Source organism: Dryobates pubescens, chromosome 30 (assembly GCF_014839835.1).
Source record: "Dryobates pubescens isolate bDryPub1 chromosome 30, bDryPub1.pri, whole genome shotgun sequence".
Classification (NCBI taxonomy): Eukaryota; Metazoa; Chordata; class Aves; order Piciformes; family Picidae; genus Dryobates; species Dryobates pubescens.
The window spans coordinates 13,395,346-13,413,450 of record NC_071641.1 but is presented as its reverse complement, the minus strand read 5'-3'; the positions used below and the strand labels follow the sequence as shown (position 1 = coordinate 13,413,450).

Below are 18,105 nucleotides of genomic sequence, written 5' to 3'. Positions count from 1 at the left end.
CTCACACGATGGAATTCAATGGAAAGACAGAGGAGAAGGGGAAGGGGAAAAAAACCAACCCAACAGCCTAGAAACATGCACCCATTCCATCCAACATGCCATTGAGTGAGAAGAGGCAGCAGTCCCAGCTGTGTTGCCACATCTGCAAGGCACCTGGCATCTGGTTAACACTGATTTGAGTTTTGCTCTTTCCTACATTTTGTGGATAGCTCTCCAAAACAAACTCAGAAGCCTCTCTCCACGACACAGTGAGGAGCAGTAGTGAAACATCAAAAAAAAACAAGGAAAAAAGATTCCAGCCAGCTTTTCTGCATGTAAAGCTTCGTGCCCTTCTCCCACCTCCATCCTGTCTCCACAGTATTTATCAGCAGGAAGCTAAACCAGACTGACCTGCTTTGAATGAAGAGATGTTTTATCTGCTTAGAAATCAGCAGCCTTGGCTAGGAAAGAGGGCAATGGCTTGACTTTCCTTCCTCTATTTCTTTCAGCTAAGAACAGAAGATGTCATCAGCCACTCCTAATCGATTCTGACCTGCGGGCGCGAAGTTCATTTAAAGCTACTTAAATGAGGGGGAAAGTGCTAGAGAACTGAAGCAGTTCTGTGTCTTGCAGTGCAAGAGCCACCCCTCTGGCTTCCAGAAAGCCTCTGGGGCAAGGAAAATGCTTTGACCATACATGAGACCTTCATCCCGCTACACGAGCAGTCCAATTGCCAAGTTGAATTACGCCGTGCTCCAAAGCCCATCATGATTCTGCCACGGTTCCATGAGCCTTTAAAAGCCTTTGTAATTTCAGAGTCCAGGTGGCTATCAGATTGGGGGTAGGAAGAAGGGAAATCTCCCTCCCTCAAGACTGAATATAGAAAGGAAAAAACCCACTCATGCAATGCTGCCGTTGATTTCCAGAAGGAGCTCAAGGGCACCGGGACGTGGAGCTTTATGTATTTATTACGGGAGAATCCAAGCCCTCAACGATCAGACGTCCAGAAGACAACTCATTCCTTCTCTCACTTGGCTACAACCACTCTGTGCTACAAATAAGCGAAGGAGGAAAGTCAGTGGAGCAGGTGGGGGGGCTGGGAAGGGGAAGCTCACGGTTTTTGTCCAGTAGAAAGCAGTCTTGTAGTAACTTTATAAAAGAGAGCAGGTCTGATCAGGAGTGTGCGCGTTAATGGCGGTGGAGTGCGAGTGCTGATCACCGGCCATAGCTCCGGCTGCCTTGGGCTCACTGCTCTTTTGGGGCCTTGGGACTGGGTTTTTTTGTCTCCTTTTTATTTTGAGAGAGAAAGAGAGATCTGAATCAGGAAAAGGAAAACTTAAAAAGCTAAGCAGGCTGCTGGTGTCATATCAAGAGGCAGACCCTGCAAAGCTGGAAGAAGACACCCCTACACCCCAGCAACACGTTCTTTCCACACCCCCCCCTCCCCCCAAGTCCTGTATTTGTACACAATCATCATCCAGACAATCCTGAAACGTGACTAATTGCCAAGCCCTTTTCAGCACTAACATTCCACGATGTCCCGTCTTCGGATTGAAGAGATTTCCCCCCCCGACAGTCCTTTGTCTTGATTAAAGGTGAAAACCCTCCACCCCACACCACCTCCCAGCTTCCACCTGCAATGCTTTAATTTAAAAAGGCAAGAGCTATGAACAGGTTTTTTGCCGGGGTTCAGAGCTTCTTTGCTGATCAGTCCTTGTCATCGATTTGCTGGATGGGCAGGTGAACCTGCAGCGGGTCTCGAAGCCTCTTAAGGTCCAATTCTGCCTAAAAGTAAAAGACACACTATAAAGAACAGGCTCCCAAACACTCCTTCCCCGCTCCCCTATACAAAATGGAAAGCTTGCCCGTATTTCCTTGGGTTTCCTGTCCAGAAGGGAAGCGCTCAAAAAGTAAACCAAAGTCACAGCTCACACTTGGGGAAGTCACTCTCAGACTTCACAGCATTTTTCCACACTTAAGCCATCCTACGTGCTGCCACGCTTGGAAGGAATATGGGAGGGAGGATCTTTGTCGATAACCTAGGTGAAGCGTCCCCCCAGCCAATCTACTGATGATACCGAGCTGGGCAGAGCGGCTGACACCCTGTCAGGCTGCACTGCAATTCAGCCCTATCTGGACAGGCTGGAGAGCTGGGCAGGGGGGAGCTTCACAAAGTTTGACAAAGGCAAGTCCTACACCTGGGGAGGATTAGCCCCTTGCACCAGTACAGGTAAGGGGTGATGTAATGGGTTGGGGCAAACCCCCTCCCCACCATGCGCAGAAATAACGACTCAGACAAACTGATTGCAAATGTAGTGGAGAGTTTAAATAGAGAAGAGTGAGTGTGCACAAAAGGAAACATGGTGACAAGGAAGAAATATTTTATAAACATTTAGCCAGTGTGCCCCTTCCTTAAAGGCACAGTGTCAAATGGTCACAGGTGACCGGCTGGAAAGTAGCTCCACAGAGAGGACTGAAGAGTGCTGATGGCCAAGAAGTTCACCCTGAGCCAGCAGTGTGCCCTTGTGGCCGAAAAGGCCAATAGTCTCCTGGAGTGCATGAAGGGTGTGGGCAACAGGTTGAATAAGATTGTCCCCCCACTCTACTCTGCCCTAGAGAGGCCACATCTGGAGTCCTGTTCCAGGCTCCCCAGTTTGAGAGAAACAGGGAACTACTGGAGAGAGCCCAGGTGACAGAGATGCTGAGGGGCCTGGAGCATCTCTGAGAGGAGGAAAGGCTGAGACACCTGGGGCTGTTTAGTCTGGAGAACAGCAGACTGAGAGGAGATCTAATCAATGGTCAGCAAGAGCTAAAGGGTGGGGAGCAAGAAGATGGAGCCAGACTGTCAGGGGTGCCTAGTGACTGGTTCCCTCTGACCAGGAAAAAAGAATGAAATTCTTTTCTGTGAAGGTGTTGGAGCCCTGGAGCAGGCTGTCCAGAGAGGTTGTGGAGTCTCCTCTGGAGAGATTCCAAGCCCACCTAGATACTGTGATCCTGTGCAATGTGCTGTGGATGACCCTGCTTTAGCAGGAAGGCTAGACTAGGTGAACTCGAGAGATCTCTTCCAACCCCCACCACACTGGGATTCTGTGTACTCATTCTCATAAACTCACTGAAAGCTTTTGGTTTTTTCAGAGGAAAGCATTCAGCTAGGTTAACAGGAATGGCTGATTCTAGAAGAAAAGCTCCATGACAATACAGCCCCCCCGCTGGTATCTGCATTCAGCACACCAGGAAAAACAACAGAGATCTTTCAGGGTTTTCTCAGCAACCCGAGAGAGCCAGGCCCTGACCTCCTTCCACCTCTTGTACAGCTGCTTCAAGGCACTGGGAGAACAAGTCTTGCCCTGAATATCCTATTCTGTCATTTGCAGAGCCAGGGAATCAACAGAGAATGATACAGAGCAGTGAGAAGGAATGTGGTAACTCTGCTTTTTCTGCTCATGCTGTCCTTCTGCAGAAAGGCTCTCAGAAACATGAGGGAAGATCTCTACCTGACTGTTTGGTTGAACAGATCCCACAATGTGGACAGTCTGCCCAAAGTGTCTGCCTCCAGAACATGAGAAACCTAACCCCACTGCCTCTAACAATGCAGCTAAACGTTTCCAATGTTATTTTCCAGGACTGCAAGCCAGTGCACTGAAATGCTATGTCAGAAAGACACAAGCTGAATGGATGCAAGTCTTCATGCCTCGCTAAATCCATCTGGTGTGTAGGAGCTGAGAAGAAAGGAAATCTTGAATTAGGCTCCTCTGAGGCATGAAGTGCCTGAAGCAACTTGAGATTTGCCAGCAGTTTCTACAGGGCCCTTACCGATGGATATAGGCAACGGTTTCACGTTGAGTTACACATCCAGCAGCTCTATTCCTGGCTGTATCAAAGGCAATTCACTGATTGCACTGGGGCTGTGACAAGAAAATGGGCTGAAAACTTTAAATACATCCAAGTCTTGTCTGAGGTGCCTCTATTAATAGCAGTTAAGAACAAGCCAAGCAGTAATTTCTCTGTCTTATTTGTGGAAAAATTCTGGTTACCTGAGCAATTGCATCCTTGAGTTGATTGTATTTCTCTAGGTCAAATCGTGTCTTTTTGGCTCCTTTATGGAAAAATAACAAGTACTGTCTGTCTCTGGCATCTGGATAAACATATTCCTGAAAAGAAAGGAGGACAGATGATTGCAACACCACCACGACAGGATGCAATGAAGGATACCATTAGCACAGTACACATCAGGTGTGTTTGGGGAGGATGACTCATGGCTTGTCAGTGAAGGCATAAGATCAGACAGTATTGGCTAAGCACACCCAGTGTGGTGGGGCGACCCCAGCCTGCAGCTAAGCCCCCACCCAGTCATTCACTCACTCACTCCTCCACACCCAGATGGGGGAAGAGAATCAATCAAAAGGGCAAAAACCAAGAGAAAGCTGAAGGGCTGGAGATAAAGGCAGTTTAGTAAGTGAAGATAAACAACTCTAAGAGTGATGCTAAAGCGATCACTCACCACCTCCCACCAGCAGACCAATGCCCAGCCAGCCACCAAGCAACAGCTCCTTTGGAGAAGCTCCCCCTGAGTTACTGCTGAAGATGATGTTATATGGCAGGGAGTATTTCCTTGGTCAGTGGTGTGTTTTCAGGGCTGTTTTGGTCACAAATCCAAAGCAGCACCATACCAGCTGCTGTGAAGCACATGAACCAGACCCACTACAGTCAGGCATTTGCTTCTCTGCCAGCATCACAGACCCAGCAGTGGGTTACCATCACATCCCTCCTGTCCCAAATGTGTAAATCCTTCCATGCAGGGAGAAGAAAAAACAACACATTTCAGAGTTCCAGTACTGACAAGGGAGAAAGAGAGGGGGAAAAGTATATCTGTAACTATCAGAAGAACACTTTGGCCATTACTCTTAAGTATGCAATGGATAATTAAAGCAACAATAGCTGAATTCATCTCTCAACCAAGCTATGCAAGTGAGAACAAGAACCCAATACTACAGCTTTTGCCAAGGGTACACTACTTCAAAAGTCATAATTGATACAGATGATGATTACAACATCAAATTTTAGTTCAAACATGTCAGGAGTTCCAGCTGCACTTGGCAGAAACTATTGCAGCAGCCCCAGCAGGAGCACATGTCCTCAGCCCCTGAGATGATGCAGCAGACAGACCTTTAGGACATCATGCTGGAACACCTACAGAGGAGACAGAGGAGAGCCTTTGGGCCCTCATGCCCTTATCATATAAGTGGGATTATGAAGTTTAAGTGAGTGATGAGACAAACCATGTATTAGAAAATCCATACAGCCTGTGTCACAACTACAAGGATCCAGAGAAGGATCCTTCACACGGATGGGAAGCCCAGTCCAAGGAATACCTAAACAGAAGAATTTCCAACAAGATCCCTGAGCCTTTATCTCCTTAAAGAGGCCAGGACCTCGTGTTAGAGAGGCAGACTGCCTTGAAACTCAGAAGGTATCTCCATCATCCAGTAGTTTATATGGGCTGGCAGATCACAGCACTTGGAGGTCTCCAGTGCAAGTTGACGTGTATGAGGCTCTGTGCATGTATACACACCATGACCTGTCTGTAGATGATCCTGTATAGCTCAAGCAGTCAGTGACCAAATGCACAATCATTTACAGTAAGATAGCCAAGAAATCAGCAGTGACCACCACCAGAAAACCACACAACCACCATCCTTGGACAGCACAGAATAAACTGAGTAGTACCTAAGTTCTGACAGCCTAAGGAAGAGGCAAAGCTGCTTCTAAGAGGCACAGTTTTGCTGTTTGTTCTAGGGAGCAGAGCTCAAATCAAGTCTTCTACTGAAGTATCAAGATCAGCACAGCAAGTCCTACCTGGCGAGTCATTACGAAATAAGCATACATTGCCATGGCACTACCATAGGTGATGAAATAGGTGACTGGCTCCATAATGTCCCAAGAATATTCCCACCAGGTGAGGCGGGCCAGAATCCCAAACTGAGTAGCCATGTAGGCCAGGCCTCCCCACAACACCAAGGTTGTCCTCTTCTCTGCTTTCCTGCTGAGCTCCATCCTTACCTGCAGAAGACAGAAGCACACAACTTTCGTTCTCAGAAAGAATTATGTTAATACCATTAAGAGAGAGCATCAAAACAGCATCTTGTTTTGATACTCATGCTAAGTGGTTTGAAACATGTTTGAGTCTGGATGATGCAGACAAATTGTAGACTCACAGAACGGCTTGGCTTAGCTTGGAAGAGACCTCAGAGATCATCCCCTTCAACCCCCCTGCCATGAGCAAGGATGCCTCTCAACTAGACTTGGTTGCTCAAGGCCTTATCCAATCCAGCCTTAAACACCTCCATGATGGGTCCATCCACAACCACTCTGGGCAACCTTTTCCAGAGTCTCACCACCCTTGTACTGAAGAAATTCTTCCTAAGATCCAGTCTAAACCTACTCTCCTCAGCTTAAAACCATTCCCCCTAGTCCTGTGTCACTAGACACCTTTATGAAAAGTCCCTCTTCAGCTTTTCTGTAGGCTCCCTTCAAGTACAGGAAGGCAGCTCTGAGATCCCCCAAGAGTCCTCTCCCTGGGCTGAACAACCCCAGCTCCCTCAGCCTATCTTCATAGCAAATGTGCTCCAGCCCTTGGATCATCCTTGTGGCCCTCCCCTGGACTTACTCCAATAGTTCTATGTGCTCCTTAGGATGGGGACACCAGAACTGGACACAGCACCTTGACTTCGCTTCCATCAACATCTTCTCATACCTGTATTTTATTCTAAGCACGCTCTGGATGCCTCGCAAAATTGTTTATTTCTCTCTCTCTCTCTCCCAGTCTTAATTTAGCCAAGTCTTTATTTACTACCAATTTTATTTCCTATTATATAAAGTAATGAGATAAAACACTTCCAAAGAAACAGCAATGGTTTGGTATGGAATCAGAGTCATACACACAGTGCGTCTTCCGCTTCAGTGATCTTAAAACAGCCCAGCTATTTGAAGCATGGCAGGGACTTAATTAAAACCTTGAAAGAAATTAAGGCTGCACTTGGAGGATAAGTAAAACACAACAAGAAGCTTCTCACTTTTTCTAGTGGTGCTAGCTGCTCCCTCAGTTCCTCTAGTCTCCCTATCAGCTCCTTCTCTTTGTTCAGCTGGTGCTCCTCAATGCACAAGGCAGTGTACAACTGCTGAACCAATGTCTTGACATCATTCAGCGTCGTGGCGTTTTCATGGCTTAAGAGCTCTGGGGAAAACAAAACACAAAACACCAAAAATGAAGAAACAAAAAAGGAAAGGCTGCTTCACATGCATGTATCCACAGAACTTCTCAATTACTCTTCAGAAACTGCTGTCAGTTTGCACAGAATATGCATGAAACCATCTTCTTGACGGAGAAGCCTTTGGAAGAGCTCCAGCGCTTCCAGAGAAAGCCATTTCTTCCAAAGAAAGCCAGGCTTTGTTACTGGCTATTCCCAAAGTTTAACAGCAACAAGGAGCAGAGAGACATGCTATTAAGCTTACCAGGTATCAACAGCTGTTTCTGATCCATATTTACATATGAGACTTAACAAAGGCAAGTGAACAACTAACTCATTATCATCCATCGCACCGGCTGTCACGAAGCAGCTGGAACTCAGACTGCAGCCCATCAGTAACCTCAGTTATCGATGAGGGCAACCAAACAACTTGGGTTGGTGGCCTCAGAATATGTTATGAGAATGATGAGTACCAAGGCCAGGCATTGTTTCCCAACACTCTGTGGCCAACCCCTTGCTGTGTTGACTACAGGGCAATGAAATTCTCCCTCAGTATTTAAAGAGAGACAATAAGAGGGCCACTAACCAAGCTGCCTCTATCCCTGCATTTCAGCACAAAAAGGACTCCTAAAGGAAAATGAATCCCTAAGAGATTTGTGAGTGGTATTGTATTACACACTCACAGTATCACAGTATAACTAAGGTTGGAAGAGACCCCAAGGATCATCTAGTCCAACCTGTCCCAACAGACCTCACAACTAGACCATGGCACCAAGTGCCACATCCAATCTCCCCTTGAATACCTCCAGGGACGGTGACTCCACCACCTCCCTGGGCAGCACATCCCAATGACGAACGACTCGCTCGGTGAAGAACTTTCTCCTCACCTCGAGTCTAAACCTCCCCTGGCACAGCTTGAGACTGTGTCCCCTTGTTCTGGTGCTGGTTGCCTGGGAGAAGAGACCAACCCCTTCCTGTCTACAACCACCTTTCAGGTAGTTGTAGAGGGCAATGAGGTCACCTCTGATCCTTCTCTTCTCCAGGCTAAGCAACCCCAGCTCCCTCAGCCTCTCCTCACAGGGCTGTGCTCAAGGCCTCTCCCCAGCCTTGTTGCCCTTCTCTGGACACGTTCAAGTGTCTCGATTTCCTTCTCAAACTGAGGGACAAACATATGGACAAACCCCAAGTTTCAAATTAAAGCAAAAGAACTTGGCCTTGGTAAAGAAGTTCATTTAGATGCATTGTTTTGTAGCATCCTTAGCTCTGTACCTCAGGTCATCTCAAAAGATGATGGTTTTGTCCCAGCGCAATACGGACAGCTTACGCTTTAACAGGAACAGCTGTCTCGAGACAAACAAAGCACACCATGTGCTCCTAACTGAAGGGTTCCTGTTGCCCTGTGAAGCAAAATAATGTGTATTCCTAATGAGGTGGCCATCAAAAAGTACTTCATATTTACAATGCCATGAACTAGAAATGTTCTGGCATTCCCATTTCAAACTACACAGCGATTTCGTGAGAAGGGAAAAGCAGCCAAGTCGAACAGAACTAACCTCGGTGCTGCTTTCAGGCTCCTCCATTTTAATACAAGCTATAGAAATCTGCTTGGCAAATGGATCAGAAGCAAGAATTTCAGGTAACCAAGGTGATCCCAGAGCTCACCTAGCAGTACACAATAGGTGTGCTGCTCACCTAGCAGTACACAGTGGAGCTCACCAGAGGCCATACTGACTCATTGAAACAGACCTTGCCCTCCCAAACACCAGGTGAGGGGCATGTATGAACTGCATCATCTTGGGACAGTGATTTCTCCAGTGCAGAAGCAGAAGCCAGGTCTGCATTCTCCATTAGCTGTACTAAATACCAGCTAGACCATCTAGGCTTGATCCCACCACCTCAGAGGCCAACACTTAGAAGTGATACCTTCTTATAAGCCTCTGCTCTGGCATAGTAAGCGTGAAAACACTGCATTCAGGACACAGCACAGTGGGGTGACACAGCAGAGTAACTTCTTTCTATGTGACACCCAGTGATTTACACACCCAGTCCTAATGGAGAGTGTTCTGCTAAGGTGCTGTGAAAGAGACTGGGGAAAAACATCTTCAGTGGTGGTCAGTCCAACCCACAGACAGGGAAAAGCCAGTGCTGCACTCCCAGCTCCCGAGTCTCCAACATACTAAAGATGTGTGGCTGAAGGAAGGTCCCCAAGTCAGTAATTCTTTACAATTTCTCTTCTTATGTTTTGAACAACAACAAAAGTGTTCTTGAATTTTGGTTTCCTTGCCAAAAGCTCCTTGGAAGATTCACAGAATGGTTTAGGTTGGCAAGGACCTTCAAGATCATCCAGTTCGTATCCCCCTGCCATAGGCAGGAACACCTTCCACTAGAACAGGTTGCTCAAAGCCTCATCCAGACTGGCCTTGAGCACCTCCAAGGAGAGGAAGTTTACAACCTCCTTGGGCAACCTGTTCCAGTGTCACCACCCTCACTGTAAAGAATTGCTTCCTAATCTCCAGTCTAACTATCCCCACCACAAGCTTCAACCCATTCCCTCTCATTCTATCACAACAAGCCCTTACAAAAAGCCCCTTCCCAGGTTTCTTATAGGCCGCCTTTAGGTACTGAAAGGGTGCTCTAAGGTCTCCCTGAGCCTTGTCCAGGCTGAACAGCCCCAGCTCTCCCTGTGTCTTCAAGGAAGATAGCATGTGTCAGTGGATTTTCTTAGAGGACAGCCACTCACAGAAGTCCAAGACTCAAAAGATAGATCAGTGCTAGATCACCTTGCTTTAACACATCATTTCATTCAGCCTAGCCAAGATGGAACATTAGCAGTTCCCTCACATCTCCTGCCGCAGGAATGATTTTGTTTGTTTTCTACTGCCAGAAGGGACAAAGGTCCAAACACTAGGGAAGACATTCACATAAAGAAAGGCATTTCCACCATTTAACCTCAGCTGGTTGAGGTTGCAAAGAGAAGAAAGCCTTCCTAGTTTGTTTGCCCCTTCCCAACTCCTCCACTGTCTGCAACAAGCAAATCAGCACTTCCCACACTGGTACTCTTGCTTAAGTCCTCAGAGATAAACACAGGCACACAATAACCTGGTGTTTTATGAAGCCTGTGAAGTTGACAAGGAGAAAGAATAGATGAAAATACCAGGTTCCTGCCTCTACCAGTAGCTGTGGAATGACTCAAAAAAAACCCTAAAAAACCCAATCACCCAAGTAGGCAAAACTCATTTTGAAAGGATTCTCTTATTGATTCACATTAGGATGCCTTCCCTTCCTACTTGATTCTTCATAATGTAACCTTTAAAAAGTTCACAGTCTAATTTATCTTGCTGCTAGCTAACAAGGTTTCAAGGTTTATTTGCAATATTTAAAGTTCCACACTTAAAAGGAAACAATGTTAGCTGCCAAGTGAGGGAAACATTTGCTCTTCCAAAACAGATAATGCAAATTTCAATCTAATTCCCATTTTGCATTGTAGCCCTTCCATATGTGCTAAACCAAATTACTTTTCACTAACTGGGAAAAAAGGGAAAAACAATATTTAGGTATTTAAAGAAATTCCATTTCTTCATTTATACATCTTCTGGGGGTGCTGGCTTTGAGCAGAGTGAATTTCTGCTTTTCATCACTGCCTGCTCCGATTACTTGGACATCACTAAATCAGACTTGGAGGGCAGAATGAGAAACTGCACAGCTTCCTTTCCAGACAACACTTCATTCTCTTGGCCCACCACATCCAACACGCTGCAGATAAACAGGAAACTGAATACTGAGATGTCTTTCTGCTGTTCTCCAGAACCAGGCTGGTTTACCTCTCTTTGGTGGTCTGACGTGGTACGTGACATCATTGATGATCAGTTTGAAGTCATCCAGCAGAAGCAGATCTATGCCTGTGGAGGAGGCGACGCGCGTGCCCTCTGCAAGGCAAACAGATGACTCATTAAACAGCAGAAACAAAGTGCTGTGGCTAAGCAGCACTGCTACCCCAAATCCAGCTGTTCAGACTTCTGCATTTGCCTGCAGGATACTCTGTCAGGATGGATATATGTACTGGGAGACCTTACAAGGCAAACGGCAGCTGAGCTACATATGCAGCTGCTTTCATGCATCTGCGACATCTGAGGTCATCCTATGAAAAACAGTTCCCTTCAGCCTGCACACTTTGAGCATAGAATAGAATCATAGAAACCTTGAGGTTGGAAGAGTCCAACTGTTAGCCCAGCACTGCCAGGACACCACTGAACCACGTCCCTCGATACCACATCTACACAGCTCTGGAATCCCTCCAGGACTGGGAATCCACCACTGCCCTGGGCAGCCTGGTCCAGGGCTTCACAACCCATCCAGGGAACGTGTGTTTGCCAATCTTCAATCTAAACCTCCCCTGAGGCCATTTCCTCCTGTCCTACCACTTACTCCTTGTGAGGAGAGACCAACACCCATCTGGCTCCAACCTCCTTTCAGGTAGCTGTGGAGAGTGAGGTTTCCCCATAGCTTCCTTTTCTTCAGGCTAAGCAACCCCAGTTCCCTCAGCTGCTCCTCCTCCTGAACCTTGTGCTCTAGGAATATTCTCCTGTATTATGAATACAATCCACTGAAGTGACATTCACCTCTCCCCACTGGCATTAGAAACTGTTTCAGCCTTTTCAGCTTTAACATCAACAACTTATGAAACACCTCCCTCCCAGGCCCAAACTTTTTAAGAGATAGCTGCTTTGATGGCACCTTCATAAGACACCCTAACAACTTGTCAGAGCTCCAGTGGCTGTCAGACACAGCAACTGAGCAAAACAGTAAAGGAAAACATTAAATGAGACATGACTGAGTTTTCACAGCTAAGATGCTACTTCCCTTGTATCACCTTTCACACCCTGCTCCTTTCAAATAGATTAAAATCTCTATATAGGTTTCATCTTTCCTGCTGAATAGTAGGAAACAGAGCCACCTCTTAGGTCAATGTCCATAAGCTAGGAAGTAGAAGTGCTTTCCTACTTCTTCGCTCCACAGTCAGATTGTACAGAATGACAGGGGTTGGAAGGGACCTCTGGACATCACCTAGCCCAATCCCCTAGCCAGAGCAGGGTCACCTAGAGCAGGTTGCACAGGGCAGCATCCAAGTGGGTTTTGAATGACTCCAGAGGCACCACCTCTCTGGGCAGCCTGTTCCAGTGCTCCACCACCCTCAAAGTAAAGAGGTTCCTCCTCATGTTTGAATGGAACTTCCCATGTTCCAGTTTGTGACTTACCTCTTGTCCTGTCACTAGGCACCATGAAAAAACACTGGCCCCCATCCTCCTGACATGCACTCCAAGTACTTAAAAGCATTTGTAAGATTTCCCCCTCAGTCTTCTCCTCTCTTGGCTAAAAAGCCCTAGGTCTCTCAGCCTTGCTTCACAGGAGAAATTTCTAGCCCACTCATCCTTGGAAGACTTCACTAACAATAATAACCAGAGATGCTGTCACTCCAAGAGCTGCATTTCTACCTTCTCCTTTCTTGCAAAGGGCTCACACCGTAGCCAGACTTTCCTCAAAAAGGAAAAAGCTTGATGGAAAACCCCAAAACACCTAGGAAGCAAGCAAATCAGTGAGCAGTGTTACCTGGGGAGTAGATTGCAACCCGATCAATCCCTCGGTCCTCTGCTTGCAGCTGTTGTAAGAAGACGCCGACAGAGTCTGAGATAGGCTTAAGTGTGAACTGGCAGCGCTCGCGCCGGGAGGGAAGGTTCACAGAGATCACAGGTAACCCATTCTGGTAAACCACTGTCACCTCTAGAAACAGAGGATACAAAGACCAAGTCTATCGTGAGCAATTAACAGATCAGCTTGCAGCAGTTCTTTATCTCCCTCGTGGTTATGAGCTGAACTGATCCCAAGGACCAGTGCTGGGCCCTGTGATCTATAACATCTTTATTGATGATCTGGAGGAGGGCATTGAGTCCATCAGCAGTAAGTTTGCAGATGACACCAAGCTGAGGGCAGGAGTTGATCTGTTAGAGGATAGGAGACCTCTTGCCAGACTGGACAGATGGCAGAGTCCAAGGGCAGGAGATTGAACACATCCAAGTGCCAGGGGCTGCACATTGGCCACAGCAACCCCATGCAGAGCTACAGGCTGGGGCAGAGGGGCTGAGAGCAGCCAGGCAGAGAGGGACCTGGGGGTGCTGGTCGATGGTAGGCTGAACATGAGCCTGCAGTGTGCCCAGGCAGCCAAGAAGGCCAATGGCATCCTGGCCTGCATCAGGAACAGTGTGGCCAGCAGGAGCAGGGAGGTCATTGTGCCCCTGTACACTGCACTGGTTAGGCCACACCTTGAGTCCTGTGTCCAGTTCTGGGCCCCTCAGTTTAGGAAGGAGGTTGACTTGCTGGAAGGTGTCCAGAGAAGGGCAACAGTACAAGCCCTGTGAGGAGAGGCTGAGGGAGCTGGGGTTGCTTAGCCTGGAGAAGAGGAGGCTCAGGGGAGACCTCATTGCTCTCTACAACTACCTGAAAGGTGGTTGTAGCCAGGAAGGGGTTGGTCTCTTCTCTCAAGCAACCAGCACTAGAAAAAGAGGACACAGTCTCAGGCTGTGCCAGGGGAAGTTTAGGCTCAAGGTGAGGAGAAAGTTCTTCACTGAGAGAGTCATTCGCCATTGGAATGTGCTGCCCAGGGAGGTGGTGGAGTCCCCATCCCTGGAGGTGTTCAAGAGGGGATTGGAAGTGGCACTTGGTGCCATGGTTTAGTCATGAGGTCTGTGGTGACAGCTTGGACTCGATGACCTTTGAGGTCTTTTCCAACCTTGGTGATACTGTGACTGGAAGGCTGCTTTAAGGTCTCCCCAGAGCATTCCTTTCTACAGGTTGAACAGCTCTCAGCCTGTCCCCATAGGAGAGGCTCTCCAGCCCCCTAATCATCACCATGGTCCTCTTCTGGACCTGCTCCAGCAGTTCACTGTATTTTGGACTATACAAATCAGAAAACATTGCAGTTCATCAGGACTTATAGCCCCAAAGACAAAGGCAAACTGTCTGTACTATGAAACATGGAGGAAGGACGTACTTCAGACTTGGTTATTCTTGTTTAGCTCTGGTTTCCTCCTCTTTCTCCTGAAGTAAGAAACACTTAAGAGAGATGTGAGCAGTATGATGTTGTAGGATCACCACTCTGAGTTTAAGCTTCAAGGTCACACAATCCAACACACGGGATCAACACGCTTTGTGCTGGAGAAGACAGAAGTGACCTCCTAGGCACTGACAAACCAACACTTCCCATTTCCTTGGTGTTGTCAGGAGCTGCTTCAAGAACATTCCTAAGGATTTCTATGTACCTTCCTAACATTTATGGTGGTGACCTGTATGAACTGTAAGCTAGGGATTATTTTATTGCCAGGAAGACAACCCACTGTGTGCTCTGGGACATCCATACATAGCAGAGAGAAGTTAAAAGTTTATCTTCCTGAAGCCCTTCAGTGACTCACAAACAGTCACCATTCCTCCCAGGAGCAGGAGTTGCTAAGCTATAGCTGCACACCTACAAATGATTCACTTGGGACTGCTGCATGTTTTCCTTACGTAAAAAGGTAAGGTCTCTTTTATTGCACAGAGCATTTGCCATGTCTCAAGGACTCTGCAGTCACACCACCCACGCTGCATCTGGCTCAGCATTCCCACCTGTTGTAGCTTTGGCCAGCTCTGTGAACCACACCATCTACTTCAGCTCATGTGTTGACATGCCAAGTCAATTTAAGCAGCTAACAACAAAACTAGCTGGTCAGAGGAGTCAGCACAAGTAGAAATAGAAGCAAATAATGTTGATTTAAGAACCAACAGGGAACTATTCCTCAGTATAGAATCATATAATTGTTTTGGTTGGAGGAGCCCTTAGAAATCATCCAGTCCAACAATTAACCCAGCACTGCCAGGTCACCACATCTACACAGCTTTGAAATCCCTCCAGGGATTTTAAACCCTTCCACCACTGCTCTGGACAGCCTGGTCCAGGCCTTTGCAACCCTTTCAGAGAAGACATTTTTCCTAGTGTCCAACCTAAACCTCCCATGGTGCAACTTGAGGCACTTTCCTCTTGTCCCATCACTTGTTATTTGGGAGAAGAAATCAACCCCCATCTCATTTCAAACTCCTTTCAGGTAGTTGGCGAGAGAGAAGGTCTCCTTCCATCAGCTTCCTTTTCTCCAGGCTAAACAATCCCCGTTCCCTCAGCTGCTCCTCACAAGACCTGTTCTCTAGACCAGCTTCATTATCCTTCAAACTGAACCCAGAATTCACAGCATGGCTTCACCAGTACTGAGTGTGCCCCTGTCAAGCGATCTGCTGCCAGGTGCTGAACTTGTTTATCACAGGATTCTTTACACATCAGGACAAATCTCAGGGCTTCTGAAAATGGAAGCTCATTTACGTGGGAAAAGAAAGCAGCACACAGACTTCTACAAAGCCAGAAGTAGTCTCCCAGGCTTCTGAGCTCTGTCACAGACCTTCATCAACTGAATCAAGCATAAGAAGGGCTTTTTCCCTCTTGTAGAGCAAAGAGGTCCTCACACCATCTTTAAAGATGAGGTGCAAGTGACCAAGTATGGCCATCTAAAATGACTAAAGCAGCCCAAGAGGCCTCAGCATTTGGAAGATTGTAAATGCCTGTTCTGAAGCCTCAGGCACCTGACATGATTTTAGTCAGACACTTATTGAGGAACACAAAGCAAGCTGCCAATTTATTTGGAGAGTTAGGTAGAAATTCAAGCTCCTTATCAGCACCTGTTATGACATCCAGCTATCAGATTTGTGCATTCTTTCGCTCAAGTATTTGAGTAACAGGCTGCCAAGAAATAGATTAGCATTAGCCACTTGTGATAGCAGGCTCAGAAAGAATGATCAACATGTTTAGAAGCTTAAAATAGCCACTGAAGTATTGAATCCGTCGGTTCTGCGAGCAGTGTATACAACAGCGACTTCTGTGCTGCTTACATAACCACCAGCCACGAAAAACATGCTTTATTGGAAATGCTGTGCTCAACATATTGAGCTAAATTGTTGTGGAGCAGGAGAGACAACATTTGCACCAACGCTTTTTGGCGTGTCCCTGTTGGTACAACACAGCCACCCAGCTCCATGACTGTCAGCTGTGGAGGAAGCCTCTCTCAGCACCGGCCCTGCTGCTGCCTTTTAACCTTCCACAGAGCTGTTGGACACCAGCGGTAAGCACGACCGGCCAGACCCAAACAAGTATTGCCTCAAGCTGCATCAGGGCAAATTGAGATGGGATGTCAGGAAGGATTTCTTTGCTGAGGGAGCTGTCAGGCACTGGAACAGGCTGCCCAGGGAGGTGCTGAAGCAACCATTGCTGGAGCTGTTCAAACAAGTAGATGTGGCACTCTGGGACATGGTCTAGTGGTCACTGATGAAGGGTAGAAGGTTGGACTTGCCGATCTTAAAGGTCTTTTCCAACCTTAACAATTCTATGATTCTTAGAATCAGCAGCACTGGTAGCACACACAAAACCTTTCTCAAGGATTTACAGCCTAGGCAAAGTGTTAAAACCCAAATAACTTCTCTTAAGAAGGCAGCTCATCACTAAGTCTGGAATTACAGCTGCTTTATGTTTGCCTTACAAAAACCTTGTAAAAGTAATTTCTACACCTCGTTCACCTAAGGCCACTATACCAGTTTGATCCTCTCATCACCCACACAAGCAAAATCTGTTTGAGTTTTCACTTCACTGGAGAAGGAAGAGCTCAGAGGAAAATGCAGAAGAAGTCCAAAGGATGTGTCAATAACAAACCTAACAGGCAGCAGCAGATAGCTGCTGTACAAGTTCTGCCCAGGACACACCGCTGTGCCTGCCTGCCTTCCGCTCCTCTGCCCTGACAGCACCACGGATCACCTGCACGAGGGCAGCTAAAGGCACTAAGGGGACAAAATCATTCGGCACCTCATCAATTATAGAGCTAATATTTCAGCTAATCATTGATTAACTTCTAAGCCAATGTTTAAATACACGAGACAAGTAGGAAAAAGCCCAATTGTATACAGGTGTATTTATCGCACTTACATTTACAGACACTTCCAACTTGGCTGGAGATGCTGCTAAGTAAGACCACAGAGGACTTCATAAAAGCTTTATGCACTATATTAAGTGTGAGGGTGCCTTGAGGTATGAATCCCACCCAAGGACCCCAAAATGCTCCCTCAAGCATACATGCACCAGTGGTAGGTCATAGTGCTTCTAAAAGAGTTCTGTTCTTGCACACGAGCAACTTAAGACATGCACTAGGCCAAACCAAACCACAGTGAAAAGGAGAGTGTGGTCGTTTGAGGCTGTGCCTTTAAGAACAAACACTGCTGGAACACACTGGCTAATGTTTTTGGTACTAGAACCAAAACATTCTGATATTCTAAACGAATTTCATTGGTTGATAAACAAAAATTCAGCTTTAGATTGTGAAGCGGTTGGAAAATTTTTTCCTCAGTGCAGTTCGGTTTGGGAGTTGGGGGAGTTTGGTGTTTCAGCCTGTTCTCCCTGCCTGCTTCTTCTGCGAACTGCTGGACTTGGCCTTCAGATAAGCAAACACTAATCCTGCATGGGCTTTTGAAGCTTGCTAACAACTCTTTTCCTTAGTAACTTGCCTTTCTCTCTCTCTAACCCCTTTTTGGGGAAAAAGGGAGGTAAGGGGGGGAGAGAGGGGGTTCCAAAGAGGGGATCCCTCCCTGAGGGAGGGATTTTTGTTGTGTTATTTGTCTTTGCTGTGTATTTCTGTGTATATATTGTAAATACCTGTATATATTGTGTTATATATAACCTGCTTTCCATATATGCTTGTAAATATATAGCTTTTGCTCTTCGACTGAGTTAGCTGTGGTTTCTTACTCTGTGGAGGAGGGA

General features: G+C 46.8%; 1 protein-coding gene across 1 annotated transcript in view; it reads right to left on the bottom strand.

Moving 5' to 3' along the window:
• Positions 1 to 749: 749 nt before the first annotated feature.
• Positions 750 to 18,105, bottom strand: part of MCU (mitochondrial calcium uniporter) — a 145,320-nt gene continuing 127,964 nt past the window's right edge. Inside the window, exons 3-8 of the mRNA XM_054174651.1 lie at positions 12,834 to 13,004; positions 11,048 to 11,152; positions 7,053 to 7,213; positions 5,836 to 6,039; positions 4,014 to 4,130; positions 750 to 1,764 (exon numbers count right to left, since the gene is read on the bottom strand). Of these exons, the coding sequence (XP_054030626.1) occupies positions 1,687 to 1,764; positions 4,014 to 4,130; positions 5,836 to 6,039; positions 7,053 to 7,213; positions 11,048 to 11,152; positions 12,834 to 13,004 (836 nt within the window). The 3' untranslated portion in view covers positions 750 to 1,686. The remainder of the gene's footprint in view (positions 1,765 to 4,013; positions 4,131 to 5,835; positions 6,040 to 7,052; positions 7,214 to 11,047; positions 11,153 to 12,833; positions 13,005 to 18,105) is intronic.